The sequence below is a fragment of the Asterias amurensis genome, chromosome 2 (genome assembly GCF_032118995.1).
Source record: "Asterias amurensis chromosome 2, ASM3211899v1".
NCBI lineage: Eukaryota > Metazoa > Echinodermata > Asteroidea > Forcipulatida > Asteriidae > Asterias > Asterias amurensis.
In genome coordinates this window covers 2,495,854-2,519,843 of record NC_092649.1, presented here as the reverse complement: position 1 = coordinate 2,519,843, position 23,990 = coordinate 2,495,854, and the positions used below count along the sequence as shown (strand labels likewise).

Here is a 23,990-nt window from a genome sequence, read left to right as displayed (position 1 = left end):
CACACGAAGTTGTGTGCTTTCATATGCTCGATTTCGAGACCTCAAATTCTAAATCTGAGGTCTCAAAATCAAATTCGTGGAAAACTACTTCTTTCTCAAAAAGTATGTCACTCCAGAGGAAGCCGTTTCTCACAATGTTTTATACTTACCTCTCCCCATTACTCGTCACCAGGAAAGGTTTTATGATAATAATTATTTTGAGCAATTACCAATAGTGTCCACTGCCTTTAATGTCCCATCTGAAGTACAAAATAGCTATGGTAAAGTTATCTTGCACAAGGACGCAAGTGCTTTGACCGAGACTCGAACCCAAACTCTGCTGATCAGAAACACCAGAGCTTGAATCAAACGCTCTTTAAGTCTGGGCCATTGCACAGCACATTCCTTTCTTTTGATAGTTTGGGGAAATATTTCGCATCAAAAAATGTCTCATAATACAATTGTAGGAAGTGGTATTTCTCTTTGGTTGGGTTTCCCCATGTATCATGGTGAACATTTATTTTGATTTATTCAATAATCTATAGTTTCACAGAACAAGAAACTCCCAATGGGCCCACTGCCTTGAATGTAAACGATGGGATTGTATTTCTGGTAAGGTATTGTTTGTGTCTGTAAAGGATTATTTCATCCCCATCACAAAATGTCCAAAGATGTTCAATCTTATTTTACTTTATGTGATTTGATTTTGGATTTTGAATAAAAGTTAATCCATTTAAATATGCACACATTTTGAGATGAAACAAGAACAGGTGAACACATACAACAAAATAGTACATAGAAAAAGAGGTCTTGGTGATTGTCAAGGGATAATAATATTATCAACGTCTTATATAGCGCACGTATCTACCAAGAAGGTACTCAAGCCCCTTAGTATATACATTTATACAGAAAGAGAGGTTATTGAAAGTTATGAATTCTGAGACCAAATTATGTAGCACCCTATAATCCTTATAGGGTGCTGCAGTTAACTTAACTGGGTCTCTGAATTCATAACTTTACAAGGTGCTACAGCTAGGAACACCGGGGCAACCTGTGCCCAGGGGGTGGATTTCACAAAGATTGTGAAATCCACCCCTGGGTCTTTTACATGCGTAACACAACACATAAAGTCACAGTTTGAATTTTGAGCACAGAAGTGAACCTCAACTTTCTAAGAGGAAATTATCTCATCAGGAAGTCTGCATGATCTTTGACCTCCACTTCCTGTTAAAAAACTTTGTACAAGGTCTCTATGAGGAACAGTTTTGGAGAAATGCAACCGGAACATGCAAAACTGCTTTTCTTTTTTAGTAAAAGGGCCAGCTCATCAACAATTGAGATTAATTTTTAAGAATATAGTTATGAAACTGTTTATGTTTGTATTTTTCAGTTCTGCCAAGTACGAGGGAGGCCCAGTAATACTCAAATAGGAGTACTTGGGCTATCAATTGGTCTACGTACTGGGTAGTCTATTACCGTAGTACCAAGTCCAACAGCTGAGGACAAGTTCTCTGTTTTAACCCCCCCCCCCCCCCCCCAACCCATTGTCTGCCTATTCATTGTTTACTTCTTGCTTTTTTGTGCTTTCTGGCTCACGTACCTCCACATCACTGCTTTAGTTAATACATATTCATTTTTTGTTTTCATTTAGTCTTTGGGTAAGAATCTGCTTGGGTCGACATGTTAGGTCATTAACTATATTTTGCATTTGTACCATCGGTCCTTTTGGTTGGTAAGTTATTTGCAACAGCTTATTCTTTTCTCAATATGAGATATAACACATTACCGTTTTTCGGATTAATTTCTCACCGTACGATTTTATGTGTGTGTGTTGGGTAATAACTCATCTTTTAAACAAAAATACATGAATTTAACTCCAACTGTGTTTTTTTCCAGTTAAGTGCTTCGAAATTCCCCAATGCATGGTTCTTGGAAAGAAAATTGAAATTTGTAGTTATTAAAGCCATTGGACACTTTCGGTAAACAGTATTGTTCAAAGGCCCACACTTCGTGTATCACAACTTATGTATAAAATAACAAACCTGTGAAAATTTAGACTCAAATCGGTCATCGGAGTCGGGAGAAAATAACGGGAAAACCCACCCTTGTCTCCGCACGTTTCGCCGTGTCATGATATGTGTTTGAAATAAATTTGAACTCTCGCTATCGAGAATTGATAATTGTTTTAATGTTTTCTCAAAAAGTAAAGCAATTCATGGAATAATATTTCAAGAGAAGTCTTTCACCATTACCTTCTGTAAACCCTGTAAGTTATTGGTAAATCTGTGATTTTGTTTCTGTTCCGAAAGTGTATAATGGCATTAATGGACTTTTCAGGCTATTTGATCAAACAAAATTGGGCATAATTGTCAAAGACTAGTCTTCACAGTTGGTGTATCTCAACATATGTATAAAATAACAAACCTGTGAAAATTTGAGCTCAATCGGTCATCGAACTTGCGAGATAATAATGAAAGAAAAATAACCCTTGCAACAGGAAGTTGTGTGCGTTTAGATGGTTGATCTAGGTCTCGAAATCAAATTCGTGGAAAATTACTTCTTTTTCAAAAACTATGGCACTTCAGAGGGAGCCGTTTCTCACAATGTTTTATACTATCAACCTCTCCCCATTACTCGTCACCAAGAAAGGTTTTATGCTAATAAATATTTTGAGTAATTACCAATAGTGTCCACTGCCTTTAATGGACTTTTCAGGCCATTTGATCAAACAAAATTGGGCATAAATAATCAGAAATCAGACTTAAGTAGGAATATCATTCCCATGAAACAGACAATAAGATGGAATACACCCAACTACTTCATTAGTTGTTAATAAACCACAGTATGATGTCATCATGTACTTGTGGTGAACATGCTTCTGTTCAATCCATGTCATGATCATCACCGATCGACCGCAAAATGGTTTTACTGCACGCGACTTACCTTCCCTCACCACAAATTGCAACAGAATGGAAGTTGACCTCATTTCAAAATTTTTAAAGGTATCATGCCAACAGTTTGAATAAGTTCAGTGGAGTAAAGCAGTCATAGCCGAGCGGTTAAGAGCACTGGATTCAAGCACTGGTGTTTGACCAGCAGGGTGGGTTCGGATCCCGGTCGTGACACTTGCTACATAAAATAGGGGAGGTATTGCTTTCTGCTCTACCGGCAATTGATGATACCCTAGCCTACATTCGTATGGACTGTGAAAGGGGTAACCCTGTTTCAGCCCTAGGAGTATATGTAGGTGGCAACGGCCTCTGGAAAAAATAATTGTAGCCCACACCTTGAAGTGGTTTCAGGCCATAGAGTTATATATAAGAACTAGAGGGCGCACGAGTGCACAAACGCCACGGGACCGCAAGATGACAAGCGCGTCATTCTGCACGCGCGTTGAATATGAAATACACGTTTGAGGTTTTTTTTATTGAACGCTCACGCGATGCTGTTTGTTCAACTTACAAAATGGCCGCACAAACACACGCTGTGAGATAGCTGTTTTGTCAACTTAAAAAAATGGCCGCCTGCTCGCATACCGGGGCGCAAATATAACTCTATGTTTCAGGCCTTGTGTGTCAAAAAATATTGGCTCTAAATGTAGGAAAATGTAATGGGGCACCAATTCGAATCTACATGTACATGTTCATATGACAAGAGCCGTTTGACTGTTTTTGGTGAATTTTCTGACTGACACAAATCAGACTGGGAAGTCAGATAAATTAGGCAGACTAGTATGCCCAGAGTGGGTTATCAATTGATAAAATACAGTCAACCCTCGCCATAAAGAGGTTCCGATTATAGCGAGCAAATTGGGAAGCCTTAAATCTAATTGTCTACTCTGTCTCTTTGATTTGCTCTCCTCTAGATGTTATGTGCATCAGAGAAAAATAATTTTATTCTAATCATTATTGGTTCATGTTGTCATCATTCATGGTATGACTATTCATTTGAAATAACAACAAAAACTCACAATAGAGCTGCATGTTTTAAGAACTTTATTTATTGTTGTTCATGTTTGTCGAATGAACACCGACAGGATTCTGTACAAAAACAAAACACACAAAAAACGCTCTCTTATTTGACAAATGATGAACAAGAACAATATTTGAATAGGTTTCTTCAATGAATTACTCAACTATAAAGTATATTATATTCTATTTCTTTCCAAAACCTGAAACAACCCAGAACCCCACACAAAATCTTCTGAATAAAAATCAACAGAAAAATAGAATTCCAAAAGATGCCTACCTGCACAACTGTGGAAGTTTATAAGTTATCTAATTTTGATCTTTATTTTGGATTGTTCTTAAATAATGTTTTACAAAATCATCTCTTATTAACTGCAGCATCAAATTAACCACCAGAAAAAAAAGTTGATTGTAAAAAATGTATTTTTGAAAATTACTGCATGGATTCGGAAGCTTTTTGGTCACAGAGTGACATCAAACTTTTAATAACAAAATTCTCTAAAATTGTTCATTTGAAAAAAACTAAGTTACTGTTTTTATATTAACGGTACTCTCTTGTTTAAACAGGGGAAGTTTACCCGTTTCAAACTCATTACCTAAAAAGACTGATCTCAAAATGTTTTTCTAAAACAAATGAAACTTGAAAGAAAACTAAAGTAGCAAAATTGAATTTTTATTTGTAAACAAGGTTATTGCAGCCAACAGCTGCCAACCATGTATGTATTATTATTAGTTTTTTTATAACAGAATAATGAAAATTTGCGTGTACAACCATAATATAAAATTTGGTTTGGAGAAGCATTGGCACCCAAAAGAACTGTTTTTGATCTTAACGTTATGAACTGTTTTCCTCTGCTCATTGTCAGCAAAAAGTGAATGAATGTTTTTGTGTAGTCCTACACGTGTACAGTTCTAAGGAATGTACGATATTATATTAATGGTGTTAAACACCTTAACAGGCCTTCATGACCAGGATTCCGTTCCATTTTGGGTGTTGAGTTTTACTTTGGTAGATTTGAGACACATGACTAAACCATATAAACCATGTAACCTTGCACATTCCAGGCCTTTTCTGGCAGGCGAGATACTGCACTGGTCAAATGGGGAAACTTGACATTTTGTGTCGTAATTTCCATGTGTAACCTCAAAAGCTACATGTAATAAGTGAATAAGTTTTAACCTTGTTTAAGATGTGCCACCTTTCTTTGTCACAAAAGTTGATTAGAATTGTACAGTGCATGCTTCATAATATGCAAGATGTCAGGGTTTTTTTTTTTCTTCGAGTGAGCTGTTAACCAAAATCATGCCTGCTGGAAGTCCAGGCCCTGTGTCTGCCAAGTATCCAGTGAAATCATTTCTCCAGGTGTTGCTTCATTTTAAAGAAAAATTGAAGAAGCCTTAGTCGACCAACCATCATTGATCGTGTCATTTGATAACAATTACTTATCTTTAGTTCAGTCAGGGAAATCTCTTTAGTCCAAACATGATGGTGTGAAGAGACATAGAAGAGGAGGATATTGGAGGATGGAGGTCCTCATGCAAAAAGGCCTTAGGAGTAAGGTTCATAAATTATTCACATCACAGCAATGTGACGTCACCATCGTTTTCAACCATTAGATCATACGCCGAGCGATGCATCGCCGCCCCGCCCCCCGAAGACGCCCCGAGGGAATTCAGGCTCATCCTGTCCTCGTTCAAACTCTCCACGCTGCTGCAGCTCCGTAGACTACTCCCGCTTTGACTAGTCCCTTTGCGACTACTCCCACTGTTCCGCCGAAGCATCTTCTTGAAGAACTTGGAGACGGGGGACGTCTGAGCGACAGGAATGTTGGGGCAGATCGGGGGCTTTGCCCTCTTCCCCGTAAGTTCATGGTGCAGTTGTGAGCTGACGAGGGGCTTCATTATCGGGAGCTGTTTTGAAGGAGTGGACGGCCTATAATTGGCTAAACGAATCTCCTGTTCGACGTTATTGTACGGCGAGCTCAGGATGTTCATGGAGGCTTTGATGTAGGGGTTCTTCTCCGGTGTGTTCAGTCCGCTGATGGAATTTCGATTTGGTTTGGGACTACTCACAGGTGTTCGGTACTCCTCAACATTGCCGTTCAAGTGGAATATATCTTTCACATGGTCTCTTTTTGTGGGTGTGCGACCACACTCCCCCAAATTGTTGTTCATAAGCTTGCCCTTGTCTGGGATTTTGTCGGCACGATTGGCCAAGTTCAGGCGGATAGTGCCCATGTCGAACTTGGAGGCTGCCGCATTATCCCTTGGGGTGTTCATCAAGATGGAGTCGTCCAGTTCATCGGAGTCATGGAGTATGGTGACAAATCTGCCGTCTGGGTCTGGTGAGGACGCTCGGAGCTCCTCTTCGTCTTGCGGCGGTAGGTTCTCTCTATGGTTGCCTCTGTTTGCGATAAGAGCGGGATGATTGTCCGGCGGTAGAGGGGTGGAGGTTGAAACGGGCGGAGTGGACTGCAGTTCCTGCAAATGAAAAATAAAGTAAAACCCAATGAACACTAGGGTTGGGGTCAGTTTCCCTTGTGGTCTACTACTGTTTTAAATGCTAAGCGAAAGTGTGATGTTGCAATACGAATCATTACAGTGATATTGACAATTCTTATCTTACGAAAAGAATCTAAGTGCTTTGTGAAATCGAGCCCTGGTCCCAGATGAGAGCAAATCTTTTCAAGAGGCAACACAAGAGCCCATTATATCAGAAATACATAGGCGTGCACTATGGCTAAAAGAAGAACATGAGTGCACATGGAATGTACCAAGAACCAACACTACTGTTTCTTAACATAGAGCTGACTGTTTCTGTATCTGTAATGGTCACTGTACAAACACCTGTTGAGGTTGTCGTCGTACGTCGGGTAGGGGTCTAAACGCAACGCAGCTTGACAAACCATTAGTTGTTGTAATGCGCTTTTTCTGTCGCTTGGTGGATGTTGATAGAGTCTAGCGCAGCCTTACATGACTTAAGGTCAGGTGCTGTACGGATGTCTTGGTGAAGTAGGTTCCACTCTGGACTGAAGGACGGCACCAACAATAATCACTCTCGATTTTCCAAAAACAGCTTTTTATTGTGCCTGTAATGTCATCATGGGATCCAACATGTGACTTACCAATTCAAACTCAGCAAAGTTTGCAGCTAGTCTTCCGGTGTGCTTTGGTGACTGAGGTATGGTCATGTTCTTTGGTGGCTTACCTGTGTTATATGGAGGAAAAATAAACTATTTAAATTCATATCTGTAGGGTTGGACATGGTGGCTGCGTTGGTGGGTGGAGTAGAATTCACACAGTCAAGAAGGGACTGAAAACCCAATTCCATATAGTTCCCCCAGCATGATTCAAACCAGGGTCCTAGAGTTGGAAGGGGAGGAAAGATACAACTGCGCCAACCCAAAAATTATTATCACACATGACCAAAGTCTGTCCTTACCAGCCGGCCTTTGATTTGATAAAACTGCTTCTGCTGTTTGGCTTCTCCTGTGGTTTTTGGGCTTTTCCTTTGGGACTGGAGGAGCTTTCTTCGGAGCTTTATAACCAAATCAAAGAAAACTAGAGATTGTGAACAATCACAAAGCTGTTCCAGAATGTTTTGTTAATAAAAGTACTCTATGCTTTAATAAAACCCACACTTAACAGCTTTATGACATGTGATTACCTTGTCTTTTATCTAATACTGAATCGAAATGATCTTTAAAACCCAGAACTAAAGGTCAACATGGCAACATGGTCATTATTTGGAATAAGTTTAACCAAAGTAAAAAAATCGGTTGTGTAGTTCTTGAGATATGATCCAATTTCCGGGAAGTAAAGGTCAATACTGGGTCACGATAACTCAAGCTCGATTTTGAATGCCTAAGGAGTCTAAAACTGAAAAAGATTTAAAATCGGTTGTGTAGTTCTTAAGATATGGTCCCACTTCCGGTTGACCCGGAAGTAAAGGTCAACATGGGGTCACGGCTAGCCAATGCGAATGTCCAATGTCAAAGGAGTTAATTACCAAAACAAAATTGAAAATCGGTTGTGTAGTTCTTAAGATATGGTCCCACTTCCGGTTGACCCGGAAGAAAAGGTCAACATGGGGGTCATGGTTTTCAAAGTTAATATTTAATGCCTAAGGAGTCTATAACTGAAAAAGTTTAAAAATCGGTTGTGTAGTTCTTGAGAAATGATCCCACTTCCGGTTGACCCGGAAATAAAGGTCAACATAAGGTCACAGTTTTCTAAGTTAATGTTTAATGTCTAAGTAGTCTATTACTGAAAAAAGTTTGAAAATCGGTTGTGTAGTTCTTGACAAATGGTCCTACTTCCGGTTGACCCGGAAGAAGAGGTCAAAATGGGGTCACGGATTTTCCCCAACAAAATTTAATGCCTAAGGAGTCTATAACTGAAGAAAAAAATTAAATCGGTTGTGTAACTCTTGAAATATGGTCTCACTTCCGGTTGACCCGGAAGTAGAGGTCAAATCGGGGTCACGGTTACCCAATGCAAATCTATCATGCCTAAGGAGTCTATTACTGAAAACAACTTTGAATTCGGCCGTTCACTTCTTGAGATATAGTGCTGCAAAGAAAAACTCATTAAAGCTTCTAATTACCATAAATTATCACGTGATGACGTCACAGTTTTAAAGTTGTGTTTTTCATACTAACAAATTTCATAAGGTACACGATGGTGTGTAACTTAACCCAATCCAATGCCTTTTAAAAAAAACCTATTAGAACGTACATCGTTTTAACGAAAACCCTGAACCATCGTAGGATTCCAATGTATGCCTATTGGTTGTGTACAAATCCAATGGAGTATGTCCAGAACACGGTTAGGAAAAAAAAATACATCGATGCCAACATCAGGACAGCGTGGTAGACTCCCCTCAAGTAAGTCCTCAATGAAAACAGGTCCACACTGTATTGCAATCACCCATAGAGACAGTGTACAGCCACATGAAAGCGACTGCACGCAGTTTAGTGACTACATCCAGAAGTACTACGTTGTACCGATGACGGCAAGATTTTAATTTATTCGTTAATGATAGACGTCCCTTGATTGGTTTTAATGAACGGAAACCATTATTTTTAGAATCAGTATATTTTTTGACACAAAATATCAAATTAAGGAAACAAACAGATAAATAATTTTGAAGTTATTAAGTTTTTGACCATTTAAATGTTGACATTTGAAGAGCCATTGTGTTTGTGCACAGACACAAAACGTGCAATACATGACGTCATGGTGACGTCGTCCGGATTTTAAGCCCATGGAATAGTTATACAGTACCCACAAAGTACAAAATTGAAAAAAAAATTGCGATCGGACGTATAGTTTGTGAGATATGGCAATCTAAAGATTGGCTAATTAAATATTCATGTCGTTATAACTTAGTTAATTAATTATTTAATTTATGCAAATTACATTTAACTACAACTTCAAGACCTAAGCTTTAATATGATATATGGTCTGACTCTTTTATACTAAGCCAAGTATGATTTTTGGCTTTAACAAAATGCCCTGGTTAAACCTATGGGCTTTTGACGGATACAAATAATAATAATAATAATAATAATAATAATAATAACAAATAAAAATCTTGACGATTTCAATAGCTGTTCCGACCACTACGTCGGAACAGCTAATAACAAATAAAAATCTTGACGATTTCAATAGCTGTTCCGACTAAAGTTCGGAACAGCTAATAACAGTAAGATTACAGTAGATTGTAGATTAGATTAGATTAGATTAGATTAGATTAGATACATCTATTAAATCCCAAGCTGGCAATTACATGACGTAGTCTCTCAATATTTATATAAAATATAAAAACAAAAAAAATCAATACACAAAAACACAGTAACATTCTGAAACATTAAAACTGCACACAAATAGAGTTCTTTTGCCTCAAAAGAAATTCTTCAACTTAGCATACTGCCATACATCCTTGGTCAAAAGTTTCCAAATCATCAGATTGGTTGTCAAAATGCTTGCTTTTAATTAAAGTGCAAGCATCGATTACTTTTACAATGTACCTTATTTTTAAGCCAACTTAATTAGCCTGGGAAAAGCCCTCTTACCTGGTCCTATATCAAGCATGATTACATTAGATGCTGTGACCAGGCTAACGATCTCATCATGCGTCAATGCTGCAACGCTCACTCCATTCACCTGATGGCAAAAAAACATCAATACATTTTTTGTTTTAAAAATTTAAAGTAGCGACTTTGAACTTAAATACTCATGCATAATATTAAAGTATCTGGAAGTTGTCCCGTACAGGTATCTTGGGGAATATATTGAATGCAGGTTTCTTGAGAAATATCTTGAGAAATAAAGGTTCCTTGTGGAAAATGAACTACAAGTTTCTTTTGGAATAACTAGGTACAGGTTTTTGTGAAATATCAGATGAATTTGTGTCTTTTGAATTCAGGTATCCTCCTGGAATATCAGGTAGAGGGTTCTTAAAGGATTTGGGTACTTTTTCAAAATGTCCATAGATGTACAATAAACTTACAGGGTTTGAAGATAATGATAGTGGAAAGCTTCCCTTCAAATATTACTTACTGAGGTGCTGTAGTTTTTGAGAAATGAGTAAAAAATGTCATGAAAGTACATTGTAAATTATTAAAATTATTTTCATGACATTGTTTTACTAATTTCCCAAAAACTACAACACCTCAGCACGTAGTATTTTCAGGGAAGCTTTCTACTATCATTATCTTCAAACTGTTTAAGTTTAGTGTGAATCTGTCTACATTGTGTTTTTTGTCCTACAAAAGTTACATAGACCCTTTGTTAAGAAATAAGAGGAGCAGCGGGTGACCCTGGATATTATCTTCGGAGAAAATTAATTAATATGCTTGAGTGGAGCAAAAAAACAAATCTTAGTTTAAATACTTTACAGCAGGTGTTCAGGGTGAGCCTAGGGACTCTTTTCCTTACCTGCTAATAATTTATTATTTATTTATTTATTTATTTATTTATTGTTTACCCTGGGAAAAACCTTTCTGTGAGAATGCTGATTTTCAAAGGTGCCCAGCATTAAAACATTAAACATTAAAAATACTATAAATATAGTTACAATAAAAACACTTGAGAGCAACATTTTGGAAACTGTCTGTCCTTATACACCCTGCTGAAAAAAACATTTGGAAACAAACACTACACTTGCTCTCAGTTCTTGACTGTAACTCTGTATTTTGTATTTGTACCGCAGTGCATTGTCACATCGATAGACCACAAAAGTCTCTGCGAGTGTAAAAGCGCTCTCAACTGATCGCTGCGCATAGCATAACACGGAGTGATCCAATAGGTTGAACAACATACCTTATTAATGTACTGCCCTTTCTTCAGCCCAGACCTGTACGCCGGCGACATGGGGTCAACATTGGCTACCGTCACATCCATTTCATAATCAATGCCACTAAAGAAATGAATGAACAAGTGATTACACTAATTATAACATTCGCTTATAATCTGCACTAACGCTAAGAGCCAGGAGATAATTTTTATTCTTTTTATTATTGAGAGAGGGAGATAGTGTTACTCCATTCCTTAATGTAATGTAATGCAATGTAAAAAAAAAAAAAAAAAAATGTAAAAAAAAATAAAAAAAATGTAAAAAATGTTTTTAAAAATGTCGCTGGTTCGAATCCCTTGCACTTCTCCGCTGAAACTACAACCCAATCGTTTTGTGACCTCTAAGTTACTGGTTTCAATCCTCTTTTTTTACCCTCTCATACTGCAACCCATTCTTTTTGTTATCTTTAAGTTACTGATTCGAATCCCTCCTCCTTTCCCCCCTGACACAAGCTTCTGCAACTCATTATTTTGTCATCTACACGTAACTGGTTCAAATCCCTTCTTTACATTTCCTCTGAAACTCTAACAAACTAATTGTTTCACCTACATGCGACTGGTTCGAATACCTCCTCCTTTCCCCCTGACACAAGCTTCTGCAATCCATTATTTTGTCATCTACACAGAACTGGTTCAAATCCCTTCTTTACATTTCCTCTGAAACTATAACCAACTAATTGTTTCACCTATATGCGACTGATTCGAATCCCTCCTCCTTTCCCCTTTCCCCCTGACACAAGCTTCTGCAACTCATTATTTTGTCGTCCACACTTAACTGGTTCAAATCCCTTCTTTACATGTACACTTCCTCTGAAACTATAACCAACTAATTGTTTCACCTAATTGCGACTGGGTTAGAATCCCTCCTCCTTAACCTTTCAATACTGCATACTGGTTTGAATCCCCCTCCTCACATATCCGCTGAAATATACAACCTGTTCTTTACAACACGAGCGCTTGCACCTGTGCATATAAGGCAGTTTCTTCATTCCTATTGGTCGAGAGCAACGGCTGAAACAGTTGTGCAACATCATGCGATACGCGCAACGCGCACAGCATCTCCTTATAAGGAGTTGTTTACCCCAGGGCCTAACCATTTCATAGCTGGAGGGGCGTTGTGTTGAAAGAAATCATTGAATAATTATAATTTTGCATTTATTTTACCTTTTGACCAAGAAGTGTTGATGTTTTTTGACCGAAAAGGTATTTATGAATGGGAATCAAAGTGTGTTGAATCGGTTTTCAACTAGTGGTTTAAACCCGCCGAGGCCTGGTTCTTGATAATTTACCGCGACTTCGTCTCGGTAAAATTATCAAGAACCAGGCCTCGTTGGGATTAAACCACTAGTTGAAAACCTCTTAACCACACTATGATTCTCTTATTCATGCACTTACCCTCTGATACTGCAACCCAGCCACCCATCATCGTCAGCGATAATTGTCACCTGCTTGACCTTAGACAATGCTCCCTCATCTTTGTTGTTGTCCTGACTCCCTTTGCCGTGGCGACTGCTGGCAGTGCTCTTAGCAGAGTGCTGACTGCTGGTCGATCTCGCACTGCTCATTTCACTTCTGGAAACAATCAAAACAAAAGTATTCAGTTGAAAGGAATTCTTGGATACTAGAAAACTAGGGATACTAGGTTGTTTTTTTAGGACATGCTCTAGAATGTAGGGGCCCAGGGGTGGATTTCACAAAGGTAGTCCTAACTTAGGACTAGTCCTAGGCAATGCTAAGAGATAGGACCAGTCCTAAGTTAGGACCAGTAACTCATCCTAACTTAGGACTGGTCCTATCTCTTAGCATTGCCTAGGACTAGTCCTAAGTTAGGACTACCTTTGTGAAATCCACCCCTGTGTTTTTAAAACTACCTGAGTATATAAGTCTCTAGATTTGTTAAAATCTCACAGAACTCAGAAAGCACAAATCGGTGTATGTAAACAAACCAGTTTTTTTTTCAGGTGCAATTGTTATCTAAATCAATGGTTCTGTTACTGCTACTAAAGGACTTGCACTGACCTAAAGGGTAAACACAAATTTATTTGCTGAGCAAAAAATTAAGTCGTGCACAGCCACAACAATGAAAATTTAAAGATGCTATGTTAGATTTTTGGCCCCGAACATTAAAAAATAGATTTTTTTTTAGTGAATGGTATTTCAAAGAGTATCACCCGCTCTAACGAAAAAAAAGTTTAACATTTACTTTTAATGGTCAGGAGCCATGACAAAAATTTAAAACGTTTCTTTAAAACACATAAGAATTGGTCACGTGATATATTGTCAGAATCCGACAAAAATTTTGAGCACTTTATTTCACTGCTACTAATAATTGGCAGACTTTTTCGAGCAATGGCTCAAATGAAAACTTGACCCCACCCAAAATACATATTGAATTATAAATCAAAATTTGTGGGTCAAATCGGCAAAAAAACTGCGTAGCAGATCTTTAATGAAATTGGGCCATGGTCTATTTTAACAGGGCATGCTTTGTGGTCTAGCCGGTAAATACATCTGCTCTAGACCTTCGGGAGTCATGGATTCAAATCCCAACCGAGAAGGTCGACTTGGAACAGTAAATCAGTGATGGCATTCACCTTGGTGTTCCGTTTGGTGTAGATCCTGGCATAACTCCCAGCGGAGCCACATAGAGGGTCAACCGACGTGAGGATTTGAGCGCCACCACAGCCTGTGCGTGGGTAATGTTCTTAAAAGGCAGGTCGTTGACCTTCAACACCCTCTCACCGACCTTCAGGCCCTGTGTTTGTCAATGAGAAAATGATGGCATTGACATCACTGTTATAATATGATATTTTAATCCAAGGGGAGGTTGGGTTTATAGCGCATGTAGGTTCTATATGTGGATAATTGATTATTAATATCGATCAACAGAATGGGGTTATTTGAGGCAGAAAACAACAAGGCTGTTTGTTATACACTGCACCTGGTCACCGAAACATGGAAGGAGAAACAGGGGGAGACAAAGGCTCAGCTATACAGATGTAGTTGCTAGGGACATGGGTGCTTCCAGCTGATCTTCCCAACCTAATGAGAGATAGACAGGGATTGGCGAGCCTCAACATGATTCCGACCTCGGTCGACTAGAGAGAGAGAGATACACTAACAAATGTGTAGAGTTTGGGTGCAGTGTAGAGTATGTGAATTTATGAATTCATGGGCCGTATATAACCACGGAATTCTGCGGTAAGCATGCAGAGCCATGAAAATGGGCCCTGTAAACTCGGTTTGAAACACTACTTAACTCAGTTTTCTTTCAACAGTATCACATATTAAAGGCGGGGTATGCTTTTGGTAATTATTCCACAAGCTATTGACAAAATAAGTTTACCTTGCAAAGAGCACTGAGGAGCTGCTGAGAGTGAAAACAAAAAGTTAGACATGACCCCCTTCGAGGCAGTGTAGTTTTAGAGCAAGTGGTAATTTCCATACAAAAATTTGATTCTGAAAAAAAGGCTTTAGACCTGAAGCCTTTCTCATACATCTGAAAGCAACATCCTCTGCTACAAGGATATTTTTTTCTAACATTGTTTTCTCACAACTTTGATGACTGATTGGGTCAGAATATTACAAGGTTTGTAATTTTATGCCTTTAATTACAGACGGATCCAATGTAAAATGATGTATTAAGAGGGACTTAAAGGAGGTTGAAACGGCTTACATGTCTGTCAGCTTGGCCACCAGCATCCACCTCAGACACATAGATACCAGCGTTAAGATCTTTACCGCCACGAATGCAGAATCCCAAACTCTCATTCTCTCGATGATCTAACTTGATCTTTCTGATCCGAACGGATGAGGGCGCCCCTCTTGGTGTCGTCGCCTCCTCTTCTCGCTCATTGCTGGCGTTAAGACTGAGAGGTGGTACCTGAAACATGAAGAAGATTCTATAACTTAATGTTTGTCAGTTAAAAAAAACAGTACCCTAGAAAGGGCCTCTTCATTTATTTGGATCTTTTCAAAATAGTTCTTTTATATGCAGAATGCAAGTCTGCCTAATTTCCGAGTGGTGTTTCATGGTTGAGTGGTCTAGTGTGAAAGAGACGAGCTCTGGTCATTCTGATTAGCAGGGTATGGATTATAGTCCCGTTCTATGCAACACACTTCACCATTATTGCTGTGTCCTTCGGCTGGGATGCAAAGCTATCTGACTTTGAAGGATGTTGGAAATGTTCCAGCCAAAATGTGCAGTTGCAAATTTTATTTCTTGAGAAATGATATAATACAAGCAAAATAAATTGATAGCATGGATGAGATATTCACCTGAGGTTGCTGGCCATCACCTCTCCCGACATCAGCCTCAACGGTCCGACTCCGTTTGTGTTCTTTCCTTCCCTCTGAAGACCGTGAGCTGTCTCTTCGCACCCTGATGACATCAGCTCGTCTGGAACTGTCTCCCGCCTTCTGCTTCACCCTGTGGTGTGCCTCCGACGTTGCCTTCCCCCTCGCCTCCAGGCTCATGGCATTCCTCAGCTGTTCTACGGGTAGCAACACTCTGGCCGACTTTCGCTTTTGCCTCCCTAGAGCTGTCAGCGCCGTCGTGTTTCTTTGAGCCGCTGGCGCACCGTACCTCTCAAGTATCTGAGGTCTGATGTGGAGCTGGTACATGTCAAAGTGTAGGCAGCAGAGTCGATCAAAGTCCTCCTGATGGTCTGCAGGAATCATCGGGTAGATGGCAACCAAGAGGGAGAGCTTCTCCTTGGTGGTCAGGATACCTTTCAGTGTGGTGCAGAGGGTTAAGACAGACTTGGTCTCCCTGAAGGACTGAATGGCCTGTTTGAGGGAGGCGCATTCTTTCTCCTTCAGGTGTTTGTGCGCCAGGGAGCGCAGACGATGACCGGTACTAGTCATGGCTGGGCCCTTGTTACCCAAAATGGTCCTCCTTGTTGTTAGATTGTTGTTGTTGTTGCTCGCTGTGAACAGTTGTATAACGTGTCAATTTCAACTTTAGCCTGTTTCGGAAAAACAATCAATCAAAGGTTTTACAAAAAACAAATCAAAGAGGAACATTTTATACTTTTTCAGTTAAAGAAAAGTTCTCCAAGTTTGTGCAAGCCAAGCAGAAATGTGTGTGCTCGATGCAAGCACATCTCAATCTCAATCAGAATCAAGGTATATTTGCTAGTGCATTTGCATACATGCTACCAAGCATTCGTCACTTACAGCTACTGTAGAAGTTTGGCGCTAACCGTGTTAAACAACAGTGAACGCACAGATTTTGGCAGTATGCGAGCCCAGTCAAATTGGCCACTCAGTGATCTAAACCTCAGTTACATAAGTAGACTATTTCATTTTATTTTATTGATTTTGAATACATCCACACAGCACTCCCAACAAATTTCCTGAGAAAAGAATAATAGTACAGATAACACACACCTCCTGCATAATTAGCATAATATATGCAAAGCTCTTGAATAGACTAGTACTCCTATCTAGGAACCACCTGTTCCAGTTGCACAATTAGTATAATTACTTATGGGGGGGGGGGGGGGTCGAAATTTTTCACCATCACTTGAACGTGCTCATCAGCGATTGGAACATTGTAAGAAACCTTGGAAACAGATGCCATAAAAACCAGCTGCCCACATTAATTATCCTGCAGTCCTTATTATAATGTTAACTGAACTAAACGTTCTCTGCGTCCATATAGGGCTCGAATTCTATTAATATTTTTATTTGTCTTTTTATAATTCTAGCTTTGGTCAACCCCAAAGATACTATCAGTAAATTTAGATTTACAACTGCACTTTTGTCTTCGCCTAATTTCACGGTTTGTTTAATTTGATATTAAAAGCTTGTCCTATCAGAAATTAAATATGTTGTGGTTTGTCAACAAGTATACTTTGCAGCATGCTCGGGAAGTAATAATGCCCTTGTCTCATTAACTTTTGTTTGATTTTTTGTTTATACCTTCGGACATTTTTGAATTGTAAACAGCTTTGAACAGCTAAATTTATTTTAAAAATAGATGCAATACTTTTTGAAGCTGCCAAGTGTAATGAGTTCTTATCATTCAGTATTCGTCTTACAAACTATTTGGAGATCATGGCTGGCTACGCTCTGAATTATGAGACCTTTACGTAGCACCAATGGTTTACAAAGTTCAGTTGCTGTGGCCAATCAAACCAGGAACACTATATGGGCAACCCCCTTCTATTAATGATAAGCTCGCTTAATTTAATAAGTGTTTTCCTTTAAAGCCAGTGGACACTAATGGTAAATGTCAAAGACCACTCTTCTCACTTGCTGTATCTCAACATATGCATAAAATAACAAACCTGTGAAAATTTGAGCTCGATTGGTTGTCAGAGTTACGAGATAACTATGAAAGAAAAAATACCCTTGTCACACGCAGTTGTGTGCTTTCAGGTGCTTGATTTCGAGATCTCAAATTCTAAACTTGAGGTCTCGAAATCAAATTTGTGGAAAAATACTTCTTTCTCGAAAACTACTCCACTTTAGAGGGAGTCGTTTCTCACAATGTTTTATACTACCAACCTCTCCCCATTACTCGTTACCAAGTAAGGTTTTATGCTAATAATAATTTTGAGTAATTACCAATAGTGTCCAGTGCCTTTAAAGGATACAAGCATCACAACCGTGACTCAAACCCGCTCTCTGCTGATCAGAACCCAGAGCTGGAGTTCAGTTACACCTAGAAGAGGTTCGTTTTGTCTTGTCTTTACTGGATAAACCGCCGCCACTGGGCTATACCATGAAGTCTGCACTTTTTTTGGAAGAAGAAGAAGAAACGTGCAGACCCTCATGCATGCATGTACTGCTATCATAGGCTAGCAGATTGAACGAACCTCATAAAAAATAAGTTCTAAGAGTAAAGTCTGGTGTTTTTATGATAGACCATGGAGGTAGAATTACCTCCATGGATAGACACACCACAGTACATTTCCAACCAGAGAGGAGAACCCGAACAGAAATCCTCAAAAAAAAAAAAAAAGTTAATAAGAATATTTATTTAAAATAATTATAATAACTCTAAATTAGAACAAGTATCTTTCCAAGCACAAGATTTTGGTTTTAGAAGTACGGAAATAATCTTAAAGTAGTTCAGTTCTAAAAAATACTCTTGGCTATCTTGCTAATAAGATTGTTTTGAACAATATACGCCAATGATTTGGTTGGTTGGCCCATCCTCCATGGTTGTGGCCATGGTTGGAGTACGAGTTTGTCGGAGTACGAGCAATTTGTTGCATGCAGGGCGCCCGTGGGTGGGTCTACTGTATCGCTGCGCTGGCCTGCCTGTGTCAGCTGCTGCGGCTAAGGGGAGGAACAGCCCACGGTTAAGGCCAAACCACGGACTCTATCGACACTTAAAAATTCCAGTAGATTGACCCTTATAAGACTAATTTATCTTCAATGGGCATCCGTTTCTGGGGCCTTATTCTACTGCTGCATTGCTAAAAATACGCTGCCGATCAATGGTCTGAAAATACACGTAATACACGTTGCAATCACTAGTAATCAGCAGTGCATACGACTACACTACGACAGTGCTACGCGCAGCTGACGAACGTGATTTCTCTCCGAAATGTTGAGTTTCGTGATAATTTTGTCAACCAAATACATTATATTCTCTAAGCATACACCAAAGAGCTAAATATAACACTATTGTTACAATAAATAAAGAACGTTTGTCCTGGTAATGACAAATAATCTGTACTTACGTTTCAAGCAAATTACTTTCACTGCAATGTGGACGGAATGTTTGTTGTGTACATCCGGGTACTTCTCGTACAGGTGGCACTGGTGCATCAAAGCGGAGCTGTGATTGGTCAATCGGTTGAGAGGTATGATGCCATTGGATACGAATGCAACCAATCCATTATTGAAACGCTCATCAATGAAACTTTCCTGCTTCTGTATTACGCAACATGTTGTTGTCAACAAACAGTGGAGTATTTATATTTATATTTATTTCATTTCCAAAAATACAGCAGGAGATGAATTTAAATACACTAGGTTAAAAACATTGATAAATACAGCAAAGAGCAGTTTAAATACAGTAAAGAAATAGAAACAGCTGGAGCCCGAAGGATTGCCTAAAAGAAACACAGTTCCTGTCGAGAGGCTCTCCTCTCCAGATGAGTACCGCAAGTAGGTAGGCGCATGTTGAGGGTCGTCGACATCAATTTGTGCAAAAAATGGGAAGCTGCGAAACTTGTGCTTGTAAAACATTACGTGACTTCTTTTGACGTGAATCTTCAGCAATATTTCTTTCTACCCTGTATCTCACGAGCAAATCCATAGAGCACATGATTAAATGATGCCCAACATAACACTATAATATTTCGAGTTTTCCTCACACTATTAAAACTGACATTTTCTTCTTTGAAATAAAAAGGCGGTGTGATATTTTCATTTAATTCAAATTCAGATGCTCTCTACAACAGGACAATTTCTTCAGGGTACGGTGCGTGGTGTTGGCGGGACAAACAAATAACTTGGGATGCTTTATACTTTACCAAACACTTATAAACGTATATTCAATTCTATATTCAAGCCTCACCACAAGCTCAAGCAAATTACGCACATTTACATCAAAACAAAATAACCCTGAAACACTTGAAAGCTAGAGTAGGCATATCATCATACGGTGGGCTCAATATGTTGTTTTGGATGGTGAACACTCATTATTTTATGCCCATTGCAGATTTGTGGCCATTTGTCGCATAATATTCATCTCGATGACACTGAGTGTAGTAACAAAACTCTAAACTTTAGTTTCTGTTTTTCCTTTAAAAATCAGATTTCTCAATATTCCCCCAACCACAATGATGTCAAATACTAGTGTTTCACGGGTTGTGTTGAGTGTAATTATTTTATGCATACAATTTGACAAAAGCGGGTCCCAGACGTTGGAAGAGAAAGAACAACAGAGCGTTCAATCCGGCTGCGAGTTTGAGGGTGCTCACTACCAGATTGGTAGCCGGGTGGAGAGCTACGAGGACTGCTTGGATCAATGCGTGTGCCGCACGCCAGCACTGGGCGGGGAGGCAGAGATTTTCTGCCCGTACGCTAAAGTGTGTGAGAACCGCTTGGAGGACTGTCCCGTTGGATCTTCGACGTTGTGGACACACTGCGGCTGTCCTTATTGCTACAAAGGTATTGGATCAAGTGAATTTTACTGCATGGTTTTACACATTTTATATACAAAAAAATATTTACAAAGGTGATTTGGGTATAAAGTAGCCTTGTTCTTTGTGTTAAAGGAACTGAAAACGTTTGGTAATAAACTAAAAATACATTATTAGCATAAAAACTTTCTTGGTAACGAGCAATGTAAAGTGCTGACACTATAAAACATTGTGAGGAACGACTCCCTCTCAAGTAACGTAGTTTTGAGAACGAGGTAATTGAAGTTTATAAGTAGGATTTGAAACTTTACATGGTGGAAATACGATATAGAAAGGTTTGCGGTAACACCATGTAATGACTATCTCTAATGAGTTGGGGTGGTTCTGAAAAGAACCGTTGGTTTCAACTAAGATTATGTTTTGAATCTGAGAAAGACTTCCCTCCTGAAGCCTTTCTCGGGCATCTGAAAGCACACATAACTGTGGTGCAACACGGCTATTTTCCCCATTGTTTTCTTGCAACTTCGATGATGACCACTGAATTAAGCCCAAATTTTCACAATATTGTCATTGTTACACATGTTGTGAAATGTGGTACACCAAATGAAAATATACCGGTTTTTGACAAACGAGTCCAGTGCCTTTAAGTGCAAAGTCACGCTTTTATGTATGACATATCAATTTTGGTCTCTTTTACATTTTTAGATCCATTTATAATGCACATTTACCAGACGAGGTCTAGCTATTATTACCACTATCATCCAGTTGCCTTGGCAACCAACCGGATCTTCGTCCACATCGATGCAACCAACGATGCCTATTTGGCACTATCTGAAGAGCCGCGAGATCTCGCCAGTATGTACGAGATCGTGATCGGTGGATGGGGGAATCGGTACTGTGTAATCAGGCGATGTAAACAATGCCGAATCCTGGCATGGGCTACTACTGTCGGTGAGAAATCACTTACAAGTTCTTTCTAATATAGGTTTTCTCTGTCAATTTCGGCAAAAGAGCAGCCAATTTGACCACCACCAAGCTATTCTATTTCGCGCAAAATCGAATGCTACTGAAAAGGGTAATTCGATTTCGTTTTATGATTAGTCAAATGTAATGTTGCGTCATTCGATTTGACAGAATAATCATTAAATTTAACAATTCACCAAAGCAGCATTCAAATTCACAGACGCTCCATGAGGCGTGTGTGTCACGAAAATGAATGACGATACGCTAAATTGAACAGAGTGCTTAAGGAATTTGACTCGACTCAAAACGAAATTAAATGGCCGAATTCTGAATTTAAAACGCAGTAACAACTGGAGAGGCAAAACAGCTTTAGCTCGAACGCATGAACATGAAATTGGCTGCTCATTTTCTGAAATTGACCGAGAAAAACTAAAATGTTACTTATTGAGCAGTTTTTCCAAATGTGTCCAATGGTGTATATACCCAACCTAAAACAATGTTTGCAACAATAATTGTCAACACATTTTCAGTGTTAAACGTTGGAGAACCCCTAGGAAATCCCACTAAGTCTAGGGTTGGTGCAAGGCTCCGGGCCTGTCATGGCCGGGTTTCGAACCGGGGTCCACATTAGGTGAACGGCAAGGACAGATTGAAAACACTGAGCCAGCCTGACTACCATGGGTAGCATCATTGCAAAACTACGAAAAATAATAATACATTTACATGTTTATGGTTTTTTCTGCGATGAGATAATTTTTTTCTCCCCAATAACTATTCTCCATTGCCTTAAAACGAAAAGTAATAATTTAACAATTTGATGTTTTCTTCTTCGATGGGATATTTTCCCTAGTACAAATGCCCATTATTTCTGGAACATTGCAATAACTATTCTCCGTAGCCTATAAAAAAAAATACGTTAATTGAGTTTTATGGTGGTTTTTTTCTTCGATGAGATATTCTGCCCAGTACAAATGCCCAATATTTCTGGATTCGTTTCGACGACGGCGTCATCGCGGTTGGCATCTCGGGCTCGCCGTCTTTTCTCCAGTATCGAGACCCCGACCCACTCCCAGTGCATTACGTTGGGGTCACCACCAGGCTGGGAAGCACTGGGAAGTTTACTTTTAGAGACCTTGGTAAGTACCTCTGGTTGGGTCTACAATTAAAGTTCACTTCCCAACTTTGTTGCACCTCCCTTTTATTTAGAGAGAGAGAAAAAAACTCCCGAGTAAGGGTCACGCGTTACAGAACAATAATTAGCAATGCAAAACAAAAATGCAGTTTATTTCTACTTTTCCTGGGCCGGCCGGGTCTCCCATGAAAACCTCCCCCCCCCCCCCCCCCGGAGATTCTGTCCCTCATCATGAAAACTTGATGAGCTAAAGGAGGTTGATTCAAAAGAGGGCGCTGTCAGAAGAAATGGGTGCGTTCGTTTAGCTCCCCTGGGTCGACCCCGGTGTGTGGCGGTTTTTTTTTCAGGACGAACGTGGGTAATTATCTGCACACGTTCGTCCTGGAAAAACAAAACGCCACACACCGGGGTCGACCCGGGGAAGCTAATCGAACGCACCCACAGGTTGCCGTACGGACGGGGACAGAACCCCCGAGGGAGAATCATCACCGGTGCAGTTAGCATTTAAAAACATTGTCTAATAGTCTAAATGCAAATCCTTGCATTTCGGAACAAAATCTGGCTCTTGGTTATCATTCGAATTATTGTATCCATTATTGACCCAATGCACCTGGCGCCATCATCACACAGTAGTGTGAGCCATTTGAGAGCCAACCTCTGGTGGAATAATATTATTTACCGTATAGTGTGCGTAAATATTCACGCATTTTCACACATGCGACTCCCAAATGACGTTGGCGCACGCAAGGGGTCAATACGTAAGGCTGATAATAAAGTGTATTGAACTTTTTAATTTGCTCATTGTTTTTCCAGACGCCCTTCATCACATCAGTGGAAACTTCGAACCGAACACAGGTAAAGTGTGACCACGCCTGCTCACAGTGTGATCTCCCGCCATATTCCAATCATTTCTCCTGTCATTCGATTACACAATTCACCAGCAATTGTTCAAAAATCTGTAAAAAAATCTTTAATAAGATGAATCTTTAATAAGGTGGCTTTGCACACAGTTTGATCTGTGTTGATAAGATAAGTAAGAGAGTTCAAAATACAGACTCGGCGAAAATCCAAGTGCATCTTGTCATTTTTTTGCCGAGGATGTTGTAAAAACGGCATCACGCACCTGTAATCCTTTTTTGTAATAATAGTTTCTTTGGAAGTGTTTCTCCCATTGAGATGATCCCTCTAACTAGACTAAATCAAGTCTATACATTTTAAATATTATTATGTATCATTCCAGAATTCGTTGGTTGCTCACCCGTGTTAACAGTAGACGATCAAAACTCTCCGGCTGCTATCGCAGAACCGATCTCTGCAAGTCTCTTTATTTACATCAGTTCAGACGTTGACGTCACTATTAATATCTTCAACGACAACAAACCGAACACTAACGAGATTTACCGAGTCGTCTTGGGATATGGCCCTGGTGCCACGTCTGCGATCATGCAGTGCAGCAACGGGAAACAGTGCAAGGAAGTTTTC

The 23,990-nt window shown here is 39.5% G+C and overlaps 1 protein-coding gene across 2 annotated transcripts; it reads right to left on the bottom strand.

The window, feature by feature from the left end:
- Positions 1 to 1,624: 1,624 nt before the first annotated feature.
- On the bottom strand, positions 1,625 to 19,036 carry LOC139954603 (uncharacterized). 2 transcript variants are annotated; one of them, XM_071954491.1, is made up of 10 exons: positions 19,004 to 19,036; positions 15,585 to 16,273; positions 14,983 to 15,189; positions 13,901 to 14,061; positions 12,702 to 12,878; positions 11,274 to 11,370; positions 10,025 to 10,115; positions 7,390 to 7,485; positions 7,073 to 7,155; positions 1,625 to 6,428 (listed from the first exon to the last, which is right to left on the bottom strand). In XM_071954491.1, the coding sequence occupies exons 2-10, from the start codon at positions 16,170 to 16,172 to the stop codon at positions 5,526 to 5,528; spliced, it is 2,403 nt and encodes an 800-aa protein (XP_071810592.1). In that variant the 5' UTR covers positions 16,173 to 16,273; positions 19,004 to 19,036; the 3' UTR covers positions 1,625 to 5,525. The 2 variants fall into 2 exon arrangements, with proteins under 2 accessions (XP_071810592.1, XP_071810593.1); XM_071954492.1 differs by lacking the exon at positions 19,004 to 19,036 and adding an exon at positions 16,485 to 17,186.
- Between the last annotated feature and the right edge of the window lie 4,954 nt (positions 19,037 to 23,990).

Excerpts from the sequence above, each read along its gene's own strand:
- LOC139954603 (XM_071954491.1), bottom strand. The coding sequence starts at position 16,172 with ATGACTAGTACCGGTCATCGTCTGCGCTCCCTGGCGCACAAACACCTG. Across the intron at positions 14,062-14,982 it reads GTGGCCAAGCTGACAGACAT|GGCCTGAAGGTCGGTGAGAG; the intron begins GTAAGCCGTTTC and ends TGACAAACACAG. Across the intron at positions 7,486-10,024 it reads CATGCTTGATATAGGACCAG|CTCCGAAGAAAGCTCCTCCA; the intron begins GTAAGAGGGCTT and ends TTGGTTATAAAG.